The sequence below is a fragment of the Zosterops lateralis genome, assembly GCF_965231275.1.
Source record: "Zosterops lateralis genome assembly, chromosome: 1".
NCBI classification, from domain to species: domain Eukaryota; kingdom Metazoa; phylum Chordata; class Aves; order Passeriformes; family Zosteropidae; genus Zosterops; species Zosterops lateralis.
Genome location: NC_139762.1, coordinates 101,516,685 through 101,529,876, shown reverse-complemented (window position 1 = coordinate 101,529,876; position 13,192 = coordinate 101,516,685). Strand labels below are relative to the sequence as shown.

The 13,192-nt window shown below is 38.8% G+C and overlaps 1 protein-coding gene across 5 annotated transcripts in view; it reads left to right on the top strand.

The window, feature by feature from the left end:
• MTCL1 (microtubule crosslinking factor 1) overlaps positions 1 to 13,192 on the top strand; it is a 101,718-nt gene that overhangs the window by 64,020 nt on the left and 24,506 nt on the right. For 4 of the 5 annotated variants that reach the window (XM_083869489.1, XM_083869492.1, XM_083869493.1 and 1 more), the window contains 3 exons: positions 5,180 to 5,272; positions 8,086 to 8,316; positions 9,887 to 10,075. In XM_083869489.1, coding sequence (XP_083725615.1) covers positions 5,180 to 5,272; positions 8,086 to 8,316; positions 9,887 to 10,075 — 513 coding nt within the window. The remainder of the gene's footprint in view (positions 1 to 5,179; positions 5,273 to 8,085; positions 8,317 to 9,886; positions 10,076 to 13,192) is intronic. The other variant, XM_083869490.1, reaches the window with a different exon arrangement.

Genomic DNA, 13,192 nt, shown 5'->3' with positions numbered 1-13,192 from the left:
GCAGTTGTTAGTGCAACAGGATTATTAGAATGTATTTGCGTGTTAAAGAGGTGGGTTAGAGCCACAGTCTAAGGGAAATCATATCTTGAAATTGCCTTTAAAGCAGGGCTTTGTTTTCTTGCTGAAACAAGCCTTTCAGCTGTTGTTGTGGGAGGCTGGAGCCCATTGGGGTGGATGTTCGATCCATTATTCATGATTTTAGCAGAGCTCTGTTATGGGGAAATCATTCTTTACTATCCAAGGAAAAAGCAGATGAATTACTAAGAATTGCCCATACTAAAACAAACAGGAGAACTAAAAAAGGTAACATGGAGCAAACTTCTTATGGCAACAAGTGCAAACCAATGGGAAAAACAGTAAATAATTTTTCACCTGGTGATTTCTCCCAATGAAATATCCATAAAGAAAAGGCAGTTTCCTCAAGCAATCTCCTCCTGTTTATTCAGAATCAAGAAGACATTCTGAAGAAGAAAAACTTCACTCTTTCAAATGACCAGATATGGCTTGTTACATTTGATTCCTGATGTTTTAAATTAGAGCTGTATCTCCTAGTTCTCTTCCTTCAGAGGACCTCAGTTCTGCCTTTTCCTGAGCAAGTGTATATCCAAGGCAAAAACACTTTGCATTTCAGATTTAGATTATTTTCATACATGGCTTTTAAGGACTTACACATTTAGTTCTGTGTAGAAAAAGACCATAAAAACTCTGACACTCATAGGTTATGGAATAAGAACCACTGAAGGGAATTAATCTAAAAAGAGTAAATTTTCACCAGAGATTTAAAATAAAAGCAGATGGGCTGGAGAAGGTGAGAGCATGTCTTAAATAACAAGTTTTCCACGAGGCCTAGTAGTAAAATAGGAATAGCACAGACTGAAAAATAATTTCTTCTAAGCCATTTTTAATATGTTTATCCATTTTCCTTACTTATCATACCAATAAGGAATTTATAACTCTAATTTAATTACTGAGTTAAATGTGGATGAACCAGATGCAGTGATGTGCAAGTTAGGTAAGTCAATTTACCACCTGCTTTGAATCAAAACTTCTGTATGGATCCATTTTGGATGTATGAGGAGAATTTTGATCTATATTTTGAGTGTTCTATTTTTTAACTGGTGATGTTTCTGTGAAATTTTCGTAATTCCATGTGAGAGTTTTTCAGCTGGATGGTTTTTGCAGCAGGTCCCGGCCATGTGCTGAAAATTTGCACATCCATTTCTCTGGTTAAAGGTTTTGTTTTTCCATAAAGGAAACAGTGAATGGTTTACACCTTGTAACTTTTTTTTTTTTTTTTTCTGGTAAAAAAAAAACCAAACAAAACAGCAACAACAACAACCAAGGACCATGTAGAAAGTTGTATGTCTTATGTCCACTATTCCTCCAATGGAAAGCTGTGGGAAGAGAAAGATAAACTTGATGCTGTGATTATTCCTTCCCACCAAGATTAGTGGAAGCAAGAATAATTTACTTTGATGTATTGTATTTTTTCTTGCTATGTAAGATTCTGTAGAGGTTGACAATGTAATGGCTTAAAAGCCCCATTATGATGTAAATCTGGATATCTGAGTCCTAACTGAACTTGGTGAGACTTTTTGTACTATCCATAAAATGAGATGGATTTTTAAAGACTTGAAGTGTTCTCTTTTTTCCCAAACTCAGAGACTTTTTATATAAGCACAGACAAATAACCACACAGCTGCCTAGTCTACACTAGCAAATGGAATATATGTTGTATCTTTTTAAGAGGTGAGAAGAAGAATGCATCTTCAGAAGCAGCCTCGGCAAATTCAGTTGGATGTGAATTGCATGTAAAAAGTATAACAAAAGGCACTGGAACTTTCTTTCTGACTGTTGCATGCAATGACCAGCTGTCAATTTGTTAAAAAGTAGCAATTTTTATACTATGTCTTCAAATCTAAGGTCCAAATATCAAAGCATTATAATGTAGCTTTAGAGGAGCAGCATAAAATATTCATCTTTTGACTTCCTTGGAATTGCATGCAAATGCTGGAGACCATAATTCTACCCTGCCTCCTCAGGCCTTATTTTGTTTGATCATTTCTGCAGGGGAAAAAAAAAAGCTTAAGAGAAAGATTCCATGAAATTTCATGTTCACGGTTGTTGCATATAAATTGATTAAGTTTGCAGGCGAATTGGGGTTGCAATTAGCTATGGTAAAATGGAGAAAACAGAGAAGTAAAACCCAGCCATACCTTGTCTTGGATGGCAATCTTGTAAAAACAAGTCGTGGCAGAAATGTGGGATTGTGTGAGCTGCAAAGTAACCTGAAAAGTTGTCAACACTCTGAGAGGGGGGAAAGGAGTTGGTACAGTAAGGGAGTGGTGGTGAAGTCCCCAGGTGTGGATGATTTTCTCTGTGCATCCTCTTGAGGTAAAGACATCAGCATGGATTAGCTTGTTCTGGAGTGATAACAGGTGAGATAAAAGGACTGAGCAGAAGGATTTGACAGTGCCTGTCTGAGGGGACAGGAGTGGAAGCGTATCTGGTAATGCAATAACTGGGATATGTGGGAAACTGTTAGTTGGTGTTGAGCTGTGGATGAAGTGCAGCTGTTTCTGTGGTGCTGTGGTAGAGTAACACTAGCTCGTAGTTCCCATGGTATTGTGTTTGTATGTCTGGTTGTAGTGAGTTTGTGTCTGTTCTGTCAGTACCTTGTCAGTACCTTGTGCAGTGGCCGTCGTATTCGGGATGTCGCATTCCTTAATGAAAACAAAGGAAACAAAGAATGGAATATAACAGATTATCAACTGTTGTGTCTGTTTTGTAGTAGTGTTGCTTTACAAAACAAAACCACAGTTGTGCCACAGGCTACACCTTGCTGATTGTATGATGGGGGACTGATTTCCACCTATAAACATCCATCAGTGCAGTATCAGATACTTGAACTCCATACACAATTATTACATGATGCATTTATGAGTATTATTCATTCAAGATCTTACTAGATTGTTTAGCAGCAATCTATTAAGCACTTAAGCAGCTTTACCTCCCATGATTTGAGCAGTGGAAATATCTCAACACTTCTGGTAGAAATGACCAGAATATATAATGAAATTATATATTATTTTAGATTATGAAGAGTTCACAGGTTGCATTGAAAGGGAAAAGGTGTGCAGCTCTGCATTCATGCACTAGCTGCTTTTAAATTTACTTTAAGACTTAGAAAAATGTATTGTCTTAAAGGGGCAAAGCAGTTGTGATGAAATTTTGACTTAGTGTGCATGTAATACTGCATCTGCCTTTATGGTATATTTAATTTCTTTTCAGTAATTCCAACAGTTAGCGCATAATCCTAGCACCTAAGTTTCCTGAAATTTGGCTTTGCATAGGCTACATATTTATAAAAAAATTGAATGGGCTAATAATTTTGAGTTAATAAATGGAAGGAACAGATTTTTTAAATTATAAATTGATGAACTGATACATTGGTTTTTGTTTGCCATATTCCTAAAGAAGCCTGATCAGAATAAAATAATGCAGACATTCCTGATGAAATTAATTTTTCCTTGATTGCATTAGAGAATTAAATTAATGATTTACAAATGATTGTGAAAACTGACAAATCCCATCACAAGCAGTTCTTTTCAAACTACTTGTGAGACCAGATTTTTGCCTTATGCACTCCAAAATGTCTGCAGACACATTGCAGAGACAGGTGAAATTGATAAGGCAGATAATGTTCTCTTAGTCACTTTATGTGTCTCTTTCAGAGGGATGGAAGTGTCTTTTCCTCAGGTACAAAACTGACATGCACAAGTCAATAAATGACTCAAGTAAAGAAGGAACTCATAGGGCCCAGAAAGTCTTTGTAGGTCCACTTTTGGTTTTCAGCAGAGTGTGGTCCTACAGGTAGTTTTTGGGATACTTCCATTTGCCTTATCTCATTTTCCCTAGAGGAGGGGTGAGGAGTGTCTGTTCCAGGGAGAAAAACATTTTGAATAACCAAAATGTTCCAACAAGGGCTGTGTGGCCTGAACAGCAGCAGCTGCTGGCTTTGCTCTGGGAGGTGGGAGGAGTGTCTGGGGAGGAGGTGGGTGCTGCGGCTGATCCTGGCAGGGAAATGGCAACACAGCCCATGAGAGCAGTCCCACGACCTTTGTTATGTCCTTGCAGCTGCTGAGGTTGGAGCACAAAGGACATGGGCCAGCTGAGAATTTGGGATTACACTTTGAAGCCTGAAGCAATCCTGTCTTTAAGGACATTTTTGCTCTGGGAAGTCGGAGTTTGGTGCTGTAGTGTTTTCTGTGGTTGCACACAGGAAGAGGATGGCATCTAGCCAAGCATCACTTTTGTACAGATAAATCAGTTTTAGCACTAACATGAGAGATGCAAAGTTCTGATCAGAAACATAAGCGCCACAAGATTAACTGCTGTAGTATAAATAATGAGATCTGACTGCCTTCTTGGGTCTTTATTTTTGAGTTAAGCAACTTTCAGGAGTAAAGTTGATGGAATGCCAAACTTAATGAGAACATAAAATTGAAGGTATTAAGATTAAAACATTATTGGACCTGAAAGGAGGGATACTTAATTATTTTGGTCATATCTCAGGCCCACACAGCTTATCACTGTGACATTTTTGTAGTCATTATTTTGAGTAGAAATCACAGAATGAAGTTGACTTGTGCAAAGAGCTGTCTTGTATCTGAAGAAAGGGTCCTTATGTATACTTAGTTGGTTCAATAAATGCTATCCCATTAACTGCCCTATCAAAACTGTTGCAAATGAATAAATAATTAGGTTCAATATGCGTGCATTAGATTAATCTTGTGCAGAGATGTTAAAATTTTGCAGCGTTGATTATAATGAAGAAATGCACCTCCAAATATGTCATCCTGTAAACAGGAGTCTCAGCTATTCAAGTGCAAACCCAGAGCAAAGGCCTGAAGGGAATATCTAATATGTAACATCAGCATCCCAGCTTTAGTTTCCAGAAGAAGCCACACAGGAAATTCCCACACAGATTTAGGACATTGTTATTTATTTGCACACTGTGCTTTGGTTTTAACTATTGATAACTGTGAGTTGTGCAGATGTCTGTCCCGTGGCTCTTTTCTTTTTTCCTTTTATTTACACCTCGGAGACACATTTTCTGCTAAACCTATCCCTTTGTCCTGCTGATCAGCTCAGGGATTCCCATGTTTTACCTGTACAGAATGTATCGATACAGGAGCTTCAGGCTCAGCTTGAGCAGGAGACAAGACTTCACCAAGAGGAGCAAGAAAAGTTTACAGAAAGGATCATCCAGGTAAATACAAAACCCACCTGCTGGGATGCAGCATGATGTGTGACATGAGCCTTGCTTGTCAGGACTGTGGGAACTTGTGTCCTGATGGCTGTGCCTGTTTGACCTCATCTGAGTAAATGAAGAATCTGGAATCTGGGGAAACCTAAACTCAAGCTTGTTGTACCACTGTGAATCTAGCTTCTCTGCTTGGTGGAGAGAAATTCTGGCCTCCCCTATGCAGGGGAAATTGTGGTAGAGACATGAAATACTGCATGGAGAATTCTGTCACCCTTCAGCTCTCTGGGAAAGGGTGCATTTCATCCCTGGGAGCTCAGTTTGGCTCCATACCCTATTCTGACTCCTACCCAAAAGAAAATCCAGCACCTCTCTGATGTCAGAGGAGTTGTTATGCACACATAGCTGAGAAGAGAAACAAATCAGGACATTCATTCTTGTATTTCTCAGTATTCAGTGCTTCCAATCTTTGTATTGAGAGCTGGTGAATAAATCATATTTTTTTTTTACATGAGCCCCCCCTGCTCTTTTGAAGGCTGGAACAGATTAGTCAATAGTTTTGTGATATCTAACTCCTAGAGCGAAAAAAAATCTGTTGCTAATTTCTGCAGGTTGTTTGGCTCCTAACTGAAGTTTTCTTTTTAAATTTACTTCATAGACTAAATTCAGCATAATTGTTGCATACTGTAAAGCATTTTTCCTTGTTCCAACTGATCTCTTTATGCCCAAGTGGTATATCTCTGTTTTTTCATAACCAGCTTTAATTTTCTGTTGATCTCCACTGGAGCTTTCGACTGGAACTTTTGAAGGCAACCAGTAAATAGATTTCCTTCCTAGTTGCCCCGACTGTGAAAGCTTTTTGGAAGCTATGCCTGCCTCTTAAAGTTCTTTTCTTTTGTAATTGCTATCCACTGAAACAGCATAATACTCTATGAATCGACCTCCACTAGGGTCTTCTGCAAGAATTCATGACCACAGGGATTTGAAATATAACAGCTTGTCAAAACAAAGAAAAATGCACTAAAATCAAAGCTAGCTGTCCATGTTGATAGCCAGCAGAAACAGAAGAATAAAAGTATCTTCTGGGTTCTTCTTTTTTTTTCCCAGGTTATGTCCATCCTTTTGATAATATTCCTTTTTTATCACCTTCCAGGATTTCTGGTGGAAATTACTCAGATTTTTGCTGTGTTTAATTTCACAATTTCATTTAGTGGAAAAGTTGTCATCAACATCAAATCTACTTCTTTCTTCCTGTAAAAATTAAATTTAAAATAAGCCCTTCCTTTACTATTTCATTTTTAGGAATGTTTAATGACATCAAATTGATGTGTGCTAGCAGTGTACAATCTCCATGACTGTTACTAGGAGTTGTGTGTAGGTTTTACACTGGGCCATACTTTTAAGCTTCATTTTAAACACATTTAAGCTAGCCACTACTGTAAATAATTTCAATTTAATTGGGAACTTTTTAAGGCATAGTAACATAGATGCTAAAAATTTGCATTATGCTGGAACACATCATTTAGGGATGAAGGCAAGTCCTTAGAAAACTATCTCATATGGACTGGTAGCCTGTTTCAGAAGCATCTGAAGGTTGCCTTGAAAATCAAACATATATTTTTTAGCAGTATTTATTGCTAGGGAGTCCTAGTCCCTGCAATATTCTTTATTCTTATGTGAACATTGTTTGTCGCAGGGTGTGTGCCGATGGTTTGGATTGCTGTGGTCATAAGTGTACTGTGGCTTTCATAGATTTCATCTATGGAGCTGGTCAGGAAAAGGAGAGGTTGTGTTCTGCAGAATGGAAAATAGAAACTGGCACCTGTAAACAGTGATTTTGTACTAATTTTCCATTTGCATTTTCTTTATCTATGAAGAAGCCACAGCTTGGTTGAAGTGGAAACACTTTCATCTATGCACCATATGAGATATTGTACAACTAACTTGTATAAGTCCTGTTGGGTGCAGATCATGCCATGGTTTGATTTTTATATATTGAGGGAGAGGTCACTTTTAAAGAATGATGTTTCAGGTGGCCTTGCATAGAAACAGGTATAATTATGCATGTCCTCTAAAGAATGAGCTTTTCTTGGTGATTTTAGTACTAAGGCTAAGACGTGTCAAATGCTGAGTTGCAATCTGTTCCTGTCTCTTCACTTCCTGCTTGTGTCCCAGATATAGTCATATCAGAATGAGAGACTGCTTACTGTGGTATCATTCAGATGCCTTCAAGTATGAACTGCAAGAAGTGAGGGGACCAGTAGTTGTGTCTGAGGTACAGGAGGTGTTTTCTTGAGAAGTGTTGCCCTTCTAGAGGCAGAGGGAGACGTAGCAACTGTGGAAAGATTGAATCTGTGGCTGTGGAGGGAAGTTGCAAGGCAAATATTCCAGGTTGTCTGAAGGGCAAATGTGGTCCCACCTTGTACAAATGGCTGCAAATGCATTTAGTAGGTGTGCAGCAGTGTGGGCTGGTGGCTGTGCTGGGAACCTACTGCAGAGATACAATCAAGAGAGGGAGGAAAATATGAGTGGTGTAAAATGTTTAACCAGCTTCAAGAGTTCTTGTGCATCTTTGAAGTAAATATCCACTTCCACAGCAGGTTACTTGCATATGGTTATCTGAGCAAAGCTTATCATCTTCTATCCTCTGATTTCCTCAGCAGTCAAAACTGCTGAGGAACTTATTGAGCCAAACTCAATAGCTACTCACTACTGATGAAAATTAGAGATTTCACTTTGTCTCACCCAATGAAGTACAAGTCCTGGAGACTGCCCCTGGACATCACCCTGTTGATATGTTGCCTGTTATTCCATTAAAGCTGGAGGAGGAGCATCTACAGACCCTGCGGAGAAAAGACTTAGAAGTGCAGAGCTTGACTTTGCAGAACAAACTGGAGGAGAAGACCTGGAGTCAGGAGAAAAATCTGCTGCAGCAGGAACTCAGGCATTTCAAGCAGGACACCTTCCTACTGTATGTCAAACTGAAGTGGCTGCTGAAACACTGGCGGCAAGGCAAGCGAATGGAGGAGGAAGGGGAGGACACAGTAGAGGTAACTGTCCCACCTTAATAACACAGATGAGTACTGGGATGTCCCTTCTTTAAGTGTAGACTTGAAATATGATGTGGCATCAGCAGCTTTCAAATTGCACATGTGTTGAAAGGGGATTCAAATTAAACATGAAAGCTTAAGTTGGCTTGTGCTGAAGTATATTCTGCATGATGTGTTACAGATCACCCATCTTTAAATCAAAACCCTTAACTAGTACAAACAGCTGGTCCTGAAAAACTCTTTCATAGTAAATGAAAAATTAATTAGGTCTCAAAGATATGACTCCTGAGTAATTTTTTGAAAGAAAGAAAGCACATTTGCAAGGTGAGGCAGTCAAATCTGTTTAGATGGATTGAGTGCTGTTGTTTTTCTCATCCTGTGCACAGTGTGTTCCTTACAAAGCCTTCAGCAATACAGATGGAGGGAAGCTCTGTTTCTGTGTTGGCAGGAAAATTACACAGCTTCATGTGGGAACTTACAGTGAATCATCCTTATTTGTTCCCCTTTTCCATACACACGTCTGTCGCCATCAGCAGCAGTGCACCAGTCATGGTGCTTTTCTAAGTACAGGCTTAATCACGATCAGGAATTTCAGAAGTGTACAACAACCTGGAATCCCCAGGCTGACATATCTTAGCAGGCTTGTGGTTGCCAGCCAACATGTACTGTGAAGGAAGTGTTGGGTTGCACGCCGAGAATTACCATTTGATTCTTAGCTAAAGAAAAAAAAAATAAAGTGTTTTCCCATTCTGACATTTTATACTAAATTCTTGAGAACTATAGGGTTTTTTGCAGGATCATGCAATTCTGAAGCCATTTGGTAAGCAATGAAGTAATTTTTCTCAGTATTTCTGATCCTTTTGTACCTAGTCTTTTCCAAGGTTGCTGCACTTGGCAGTACAAGTAACTTTTCAGGTCGGATGGAGTATGCTTAAGTTGAATACTCCAATGTTTTGTATTCTTAGATAAAGGGTGGATGAATATCTTTAGATTCATCTGCTGTGGTAATATGAGTCAGAAACAAGAGACGAGTAGCTGTTTATTATTTAGAAATAATTTGCTTCTACTTTACTTCAGCAGTGTTAATTTGCTTCTGTGTAAACTAGCTCATCTTCTAATACCAAAAAGCTTTAATTTCTTGACTGTCTGGATTTTTTGACTGGTTAGTTTATTAACAGCCCAGCTCTAGTCATTAGAGTCATTGGAGTCATGTTTTGCTCATGTTTTGCAGAAAAAAAAGTGATAGATTTGGATACTTCCTAATCTCCATTATTTCATCACACAATACAGCAGTGTTTTGTATAGTTCTTGATTAATGTGTGATGGATTATATCCATTATGTGACATTATGCCCACCTCAGCTGCATAAATCCCATGTTGCAAGCCTGCATAGTATTGTGTTCACCTCTGCAGTATGTGATGTATCACCCAAAGATAAGTTCTGAACCCTTGGTTGACATCAATATATGCCACCACAGTGATACAGTCCCTTCCCTTAGTCCTTCAGCAGATTTCTGGTCCTAGAGGCAAATGGCAAAAGTGTGTTCCTGTGTTCCCTCTTGCATTCTAGATCGAGCACCCTGAGGCCCTCCCAGACTTCAGCATTCAGTCTGAGCAGAAGGCAAACGATGCAGAGCGAGAGGAGGAGGAAGAGGATGTTGTGTTTGCACTGACGGATTTCTCCCAGCGGCCCACCACGGAGAGCACTGATCATGGACCACAGCTGCAGACTGCAGAATTACTGCAGCAGCAGAAGCAGGTACTACACCATTTATATATCTTACCCTGAGAATGGAAATTGTAGATTTTCTGAGAGAGTTCTGTGCTGCTGTGTTAAACTACCTAGAATCATATTGTGTAAATACTTCTAGCTACACAACAATTACAGTGGATTTCATCCATTATATTTATATTTAAATTTAATCACGAGCCACGTGTTTACTGTTCTTCTGTTGACAGATGCTATCAGTGAAAAATCCTATTTCCTCTTGTGGCTGTTTGCCCAGAAACATCTATCAGTACGTGATGGTTTGCAGAATTTACATGCTCCTCTTGTCTGAGCACATCTATTGTACTGTACTGTCAAGCTTTTAGCAAGAGCATGTGATTTTATTTCCTTTAAATAATTTAAGAGACTACCACATATATTTAATGTTTCCCTTAGAGATGATGGGAAAATAGTGTAAAATTTTCTTTCTGTCACTGGGCTTGTTTTTAAAAGTCCAATATCAAATCATGCTAACTTTTCCCTGGCATCTCCTCTACCCTGACTGTGTGTCAGAGCACTGCCATATATCCTAGCTTTTTCATTTGTACATTTAATATATTAACTATCCTAACAACACAAATAGAAAACATTCAAAGAAGACAGATTTCTTATATTTTTAAAATGAAAACTGTTCATGTGAGACCATCCTGTTACATGGATTCATTTGCAATCATAAATAGAATGGAGCAAGAATTCCATGTGAAAAACAAATTCAGGGGGAAAAAAGTCTTCAGTCTGTGTGCCTGATGTCCCTTCTCTATCCAGGCCTTTGACTTGGAAGCCTGCTCCATAGTGACAGCTCTCAGGCAAATATGTACTCCCTATGATCACAGTACTTGGCTGGAGTCACTGCAGGGCCTGGGGATTGTGTCTCTTTGCATCTGAGTTCTTCACCTTGAATTCCCCAGACTTTCATGATTATAACCTGTTTGCTAACTGCCTGTGTGTTGCAGCAGGCAATAGGAAGTCTCTATCCTATAAAAAGGATATTCTCTAGCTATTATTTTCTGCAAAGTGTGCTACTAAATTAGTATTCATTTGATCTGTTTGAAATTTGGAAATGTTCTACCTTGCTGGTCACCCAGACCCATCACTATCTTCCTCTCAGCAAGATATTCTCTGGAAAAAGGCTGTAGAAGGCCATGCAAGAGATGGTCTTGAACACATTGGTCAACCATATTCCATCTGTAGACTGATTTATTCTGGAATTAGTAAAATAAATATATACCAAAATGCTGTTTCTGTACAAACTTCATCATGTATTAACTTTCCATATAGAGCTCTTCATGAATTCAAATGAATTATGTATTCATTGAAATAATCATTGCTTAGGCATTAATCTCAATTAAGGTGACAGAAATGGGCAATAATTCATTTTTTATATGCATCACATACATTAGCAGTTCCAGCTAATCTTGCTTAAAGAATTGATCTGCAGGAACTGACCGCATCTCAGTACTCCCCATGATGATAAATAGCGCATGATACCCAAATGAACTTGTCAAGATAAAACAGATTCCTTGCTTCCCAACCAGGTAAAAGTGTTATTTTGACACTACAAGAATGAATGAGTTTGGTAAATATTTCTCATTTTAAGCACAATTATTTGTTTTACTTGCACACACTAGGGCATCTTCTCACAAACATTGCTGCGCTGAAAAACACACTGAGTTTTTAGGGGTTTTCTTCAGGTTCCTTAAGCCCACAGCTGGAAAAAAAACACTGTTTATACAGAGAATTTGGAATGAGTGTTGCAGCTGGAAGTCTCCAAGGTTTGCACCTGCCCAGGAGAGCCCAAAGTTGCTAGATCTGCCTGACAAACTCCAAGATGAAATGCATCAGCACTTACTTCACATCAGGAATAAAACTTTTAGTTAGTCTAAGAGTGGCTGAGATAACTAGGTCAGAAAAAAGAAAGGGCTTATTAACCTGAGGTTACCCATATTTATTTTTAACATTCAATGTTAATATTTAATGGCTTGTATTTTCAGACTGCACTCTTGCTGCTGACTTTCTTACTCTGCCTGGAAAGTGGAATTGTTTTGAGAAAAATTATAAAACCATAGGCCTTAATTTCAACATGCAACTTTTAATTTTATATTGCTATATTTTGAGATACTCAGTTGGCTGGAAAGTACACCAGTCTGGCTTGTCTGGGATTTTTATTTGGACAGTGTGTGGAGGGATATGGCAAGATGTGGCAAGGCAGTGCAGAAAGGGGAGAAAAAAGGCAAGCTGCTAAGAGGCAGAGTAGATATGGAGTCTGAGAGAGGTCAGTTGATCTTTCCCTGCATGGGATTGTCCCTTGGCTGGTAGCTGGGGGACACAGCAGAAAGTGTCAGGCAAGGTTAAGAGCGAGGCTGGAAGTTTGATTGTGTTTAGGAGATAAGCAAGTTGGACTGGTGGCACAGCAGAGGAGGGTTTGCTATAAGTCAGTGCTTCTATGTGTATGGTAAGAGATCAGGGAGAGCAGCCTGTGGATAAAGGAAGAGCTTTGTTTCAGATGAGTATAAGTGGTGAGATGCCTGTTAGATGGCGTAAGATAAGGGAATAAGGAGAAAAGAGTTTACACATCTGTGGTCCAGTGAAAAAATCTTTTAAAACCAGTACAGTAGTGTTGTTGCTGGGAGGGGTGTCAAAAAATCCCCAATTAGATCTCTTTTCTCTCATACAATGTTTGTTTTCTAAGCTTACCTAAGAGAAAAGCCCAAAGGAATAGTTATTAAGCCCTGAATGTACTAAAATGGGTTGCACCAGCTTTTCTTTTGCCTAGATCTGTGATTAGACAGAAAAAATACATGGTTCACATTTAAGCTCCTGACCTTGTGTTTTTAATTGACTGCTCTACTAAACTTCTCGTAATACCAGGCAGTGGCTGAAGTCTTCAGTGAAAGTTTCAATTGAAATTCTCCGAGAAAAAAGAATTGTGTTTGAAAGCAGAACCAAGCTGCAAACTACTCTTGTCCAAAACTTTTTCTAGAGCTGGATGCTCCTGTTTCTGTGGTTAACTCAATAAATGCTCCGATGTCCTGGGATTTAATTGGAGTTTGCTACATAAAAGTTTTGTTTGTTGACAGCTTTTTTCTATAAATCCAGAGCTGTGGGTAC